Source organism: Oratosquilla oratoria, chromosome 10, assembly GCF_046742065.1.
Source record: "Oratosquilla oratoria isolate Oo_2021 chromosome 10, ASM4674206v1, whole genome shotgun sequence".
In the NCBI taxonomy this organism is placed as follows: Eukaryota; Metazoa; Arthropoda; class Malacostraca; order Stomatopoda; family Squillidae; genus Oratosquilla; species Oratosquilla oratoria.
Window position 1 is genome coordinate 10515320 of NC_134786.1, and position 5000 is coordinate 10520319.

The 5000-nt window shown below is 46.3% G+C and overlaps 1 protein-coding gene across 10 annotated transcripts in view; it reads right to left on the reverse strand.

Moving 5' to 3' along the window:
- Calx (sodium/calcium exchanger 3) overlaps positions 1–5000 on the reverse strand; it is a 374201-nt gene that overhangs the window by 10782 nt on the left and 358419 nt on the right. For 4 of the 10 annotated variants that reach the window (XM_076191515.1, XM_076191510.1, XM_076191509.1 and 1 more), the window contains one exon: positions 3205–3363. The exons of 2 other annotated variants lie outside the window; for them this stretch is intronic. In XM_076191515.1, the coding sequence (XP_076047630.1) occupies positions 3205–3363 (159 nt within the window). Of the gene's footprint in view, positions 1–541; positions 701–1979; positions 2139–3204; positions 3364–4121; positions 4281–5000 lie in introns of all 10 variants that reach the window. 4 more of the 10 variants (XM_076191518.1, XM_076191512.1, XM_076191514.1 and 1 more) reach the window with 3 other exon arrangements.

Sequence of the window (5000 nt, forward strand, 5' to 3'; positions counted from 1 at the left end):
CTACTCATCAAATTGGCAAAGGAAAGAGTGACTAGGTAGAAAGAGTGAAGGAGTAGAAATTTTGGTTCAAAGAAAATGGGGAAGGGAGAAAGGAAGGAAGGAAGGGAGGGATAGAGGGAAGAAATCAGGATTGAAAAACGGGAAGGAAGGAAGATAGTTTCTTTCGAGAAGTACCTTGTGGGTTAACTAAACTACAAACCTTAATGCCTGTACTGGGAAGTACGCCATTACATTTTCCTCTTTCTAGCAATCACCTAAGCAAGATTTCCTAATGGCTTCTGGCGTTTTTCGGGGGTGTCTATGAAGCCCTTCAGGCAGTGGTTCTTATGTTTTTTTTTTTCTTGTTTTTTTTTTGGGGGGGAGAGACCCCCCCGTACCCCGAGGGAACTGGCGAAGAACCCCACACTCCCTTTGCAGTAACCCCTTCCAGCATCTCCTCGGGGGTACAAGGGTTCCTTCTTTAAGAACACCTGCCTGAAGGAGGTCTACTGTAACAGCGAGGTTTGAGGTCACCCCCTCGGGGCGCCCCGCCCAATCCCACCTGGCATGGAGGTACCCAAGGCAACGAAGGTGGTGGCTGTGACCGAATCCCTGAGGTTGATGGTGCAGCCCATGTGGCTGGCAAGATCCCCCAGGAAGGCAGTCAAGATGCCGATGACGATAATGGACACGACGAAGCATACATATCCACCCATTATAGCTTGTGTACAAATAGGTTAATCATTATATAGCGGGCTGTCTCGAGAAAAGCGATGTTGGTGAGGATAAAGAAAAAAAAATGACATCGGGGAGGGAATTAAGAAATAAGATATCATCCAGATGAAATGATCAAAATGAACGAAATAAATGGGAGGCACGAGTGTTCGGGAATTAGGAGAAAATATTATAATGCATTAGTTAAAAAAGAGGAAAGAAAACGCGGAGAGGGGCACTCCATGCTTGCACACACACACCACAAAATCAAACAACGCCACACACAAACAAAATATCATATCACACACACAAGCGAAGAAAAACACACAGCACACAGAGATGGAGGTAACTGCAGGAAAATAACAGAGATAGGCAAGGAAATATAATAGATGTAATAAATGTAACGTAATATATATGTGTATACATATACATGTAAATTAAATTTTACTTGGCTTTCTTCGAATATGCGCGCATATAGAAATGTACGCTACATGCACACATATAGATGCACATACATACACTAAATGTACACACACATGCACACAAACTCGCAACCAACCAACCCCCCACACACAAACATTCATACATACACACACATCCGTGCATGCGCGCACATACACACACATACACACACACACAAATGTGTGTGTGTGTGTGCGCGTGCGAGTGTGTGCGCGCATGTGCAAACACGTATTCTAGCGTACCGTACTATTAGTACTGTGTATTGGTCCATACGACCGCTGGGATCGCGCCCGTGTGCATGGCAATGCGGTCATGGAATGGCGGGGTGGGGAGGGGGGGGTTACGGTTGCTTTTGACTTTGAATAATAATAACATAATAAAATAAGTCGGTAAATAAAAATAAAGGGAATAAAAATAAAACGACTCGGGAAATGGTTTGAGGGGTGGGGGATTAGGCTTCCTTTAACCTTTTTAATTTTTTCCGTTGGATTGAAACTCAAAAAAGAAAAAAAAAAAAAGTTAACAGTTTCTGCACTGTTACCATATAAATGGCAGAGAAGAAACTAAATGGACAGGAAAGACAAGAAAGAAAAATTATATAATTAGTTTGCGTTAATTGGCTCTAATCTAATCTTCTCCCACAATTGTTATTTGAGGTCGCCAACCGACATTAGGACGTTAATCGGCGGTGCCCAGTATTATGTGTTATTCATCATTATTTCCTCTCGGCTATTATTTGTTATTCTTTACGATTATTATTATTATTAATATTTTTCTGGGCTCTAAAGCATCGTTCATGAGTTCAAGCTGTCCCTCAAGAATACCTGGTACACTGGTGCCCAGCGCCACAAAGGCGATGGCAGTGATCGTGTCTTTGAGCCCAATGGTACATCCCACGTGAGATGCTAAATCCCCGATCAAGGCCGTGAGAAGCCCCACACCCAAGATGGAGATCACGAAAGTAGGGTAACCGCTGACCAACCCTGCATCGAATCAAATCAGGTTTATATATACATATATGTACGTATATATATGTAGTCTCTCTTTATCCCCTTCCGGTTTTTTCTCTTTCTTTTTCTTTCCTCAACAGGGAAGCGATCATTCCTGGGGCAAGAGAAGGTTGGGGTTGGGGGGGGGGGGGCTAAGTGGGAGAAGGGACGGGGGGCGTGTGTGCAGACATGGGGAGAAGGAGTGAGGGGGTTGAAATAAACCCCCCAAACTCCCTTATGGTACTGCATCGTAACAGAAACCGCGAAATGTGGTGCGAATAGGGAGCGTATTTTTTGTACCCGAACGCGGATAAGGATTACCCGAATACGGATAGATGTTGTATCCGAAGCGGATAAGGACTCCGGATGAGACTCAGTGTTGTGTGTTTTGTTACAAAGAAGGGAGTACACACTGCACCAAGAAAAAAACAACAACAATGTTATCAAGATGACGGTTTGGGTGTCTTGGCTACGAGACGTGGATGACATTTTGAAAAAAGGGGGGAAACGACGTTTGACATTCTTTTTCTCTTTTTCTTCTTCTCCACACTGGGCGGAAGACGAACGTCAAAGGGACACGCTAGTCACTGGTCATGCTTCGGGGGGGAGGGGGTGGGGGGGGGGGGGAAGTGGGGGATTTTTTTTTTTTTTTTTTTTTTTTGGTGGGTAGTGAAGACTTCCAAAGGATCAAAAACACGACGAGCAGCCCCTCCGACACAGTGACCCAATTTTCGCGGTTTTTCTTTTGGCGTTCAGAGTCAGAAGGAACTGCCAATCGGGTCACTGGGTCGGAAGGGGTCAAAACAACTCCGACCGAGGTGAAAGGTCACACGATTAATTCAACTTTGACGAAGAACCAACACGATTAATTCAGTGGAAACAGGGATGAAAAATAAATCAAATAAAACACTCCGGTGATGCCACGCAATGGTATAACGAAGTCGAGCTTAGGAGAAGGGCGTGGTAAGGGGGTCTGGGGAGCCCTCTTTGAGACAGAAGACGAAAAAAACGTGGGTGTTGGTTTGGGGTCTTTCCTGAAGGAGGGGATGACGAAGTCTACCTGGTACGCTAGTGCCAAGAGCCACGAAAGCAATGGCAGTGACTGTGTCCTTGAGACCGATGGTGCAGCCGAAGTGGGAGGCTAAATCACCGATGAAGGCCGTCAGCATACCGACGCCCAAGATGGATATGATAAAGGCTGGGTAACCGTCTCCCAAATCTGAGGTATTTTGGGGGGGGGGGAGAAAAAATACCGCACGGGACCGTCATTTCGGTACAACATGAATTACCCTATGTCATTTCCCCCCCCACCCTTCCTACCCCCTCTTTCTCGCCCCTCCTCGACCCCCCTTATCCGGTTCGATTCCGGGGGGTGGGGGGAGGTGCGAGGGGTGGGGTGGGGTGGGGGGGGGTTGCGGAGTTCATTGTCATCTTCTGCAGCGGTAGGAAACCGCGCGCCTTCGCCGCAAACTCGAAATTGGAAATAAATGTAATAAACCTAATCTGAAAAAGGAGGATGAGGGGGAGAAAGGAAGGTCGATGCAGAGAGAACTAAGATTTTCTACGAAAAAAAGGAAATATATATATGCTTATATATATATATACGATTAGTTTTACATGGTACGGACAAACACACACACACGCACATACAGTAATAAACATAAATAATAATTGGTTCTGTTTAGCAAAAGATATAAAAAAAAGAAGTAAATACAACTAAGAGAATGAAGTAGAACAGCAAGAAGAAAGCAAGATGGAACTAAAAATACAAAACAAAAGAATGACGTTCATCGCCATCATCATCATCATCATCATCATCATCGTCGTCGTCATCACCATGGTCTTCACACGTCTATGGCATATTTAACTAGCTCCTCAACCAGCTCATCTGGTGAGTTTTCCTGACGATGGGAGTGGTAGGAGGCACTATTCCTCCACCTCCTCCTCCAAGGGGGGGTAAAGGGCATTAGGAGTTACCTGGTACGCTCGTGCCCAACGCCACGAAGGCAATGGCTGTTATCGTATCCTTGAGGCCAATTGTGCAGCCAAAGTGAGAAGCCAGGTCACCGATGACAGCCGTCAGAATGCCAACACCCATGATTGCCATAATGAAAGTGGGGTAGCCGTTGGCCAAGTCTGTTGGGGCGGGACGGGGTAGCGATTGAGCAAGAGACGGAGGAAGGGCGGATTTTATTTATTATTTTTTTTTGGGCGAGACTTTGGGGGGCGGGCGGGCGGGCAGGCGTTGGGGCGCTGATGGTGGGCGCAGGAAATGAAAACACGTCCGGATTTGTTCACACCACTCGCAGTGCTGCGCTCATTTCTCGCCGCCCACATGAAGTCAGGCTGAGCAAGCGATTTGTGCAAACTATTTGCCCTAAAGTCTTGCACAAGTGGTTTGCGCAAATCGGCTTGCTCACGGGAAGGGTGCAGGATTGTTCTGAACAGACTGGCTTAACCTAATATAAGCCAGTCTACAGATTATACAGTTGCCTCCACTACTAAGCACCACGGTGGCTGGCGTCTTTTGATAAGCTAGAGCGAATGCATTTCTGATTATGCAGATGTCGTAAAGAACTCATCCACGTCGTAACTTTACGACTCATAGATACTAGCTCTTAAGAGACAGCTCCTTAGAGACAGCCTAGCTCTTAAGACAGTCCCTGAGACACAGCCTAGCTCTTAAGAGACAGCCTTTGAGAGACAGCCTAGCTCTTAAGAGACAGCCCCTGAGACACAGCCTGGCTCTTAAGAGACAGGCCCTTAGAGACAGCCTAGCTCTTAAGGGACAGCTCCTGAGAGACAGCCTAGCTCTTAAGAGACAGTCCCTGAGAGACAGCCTGGCTCTTAAGAGAG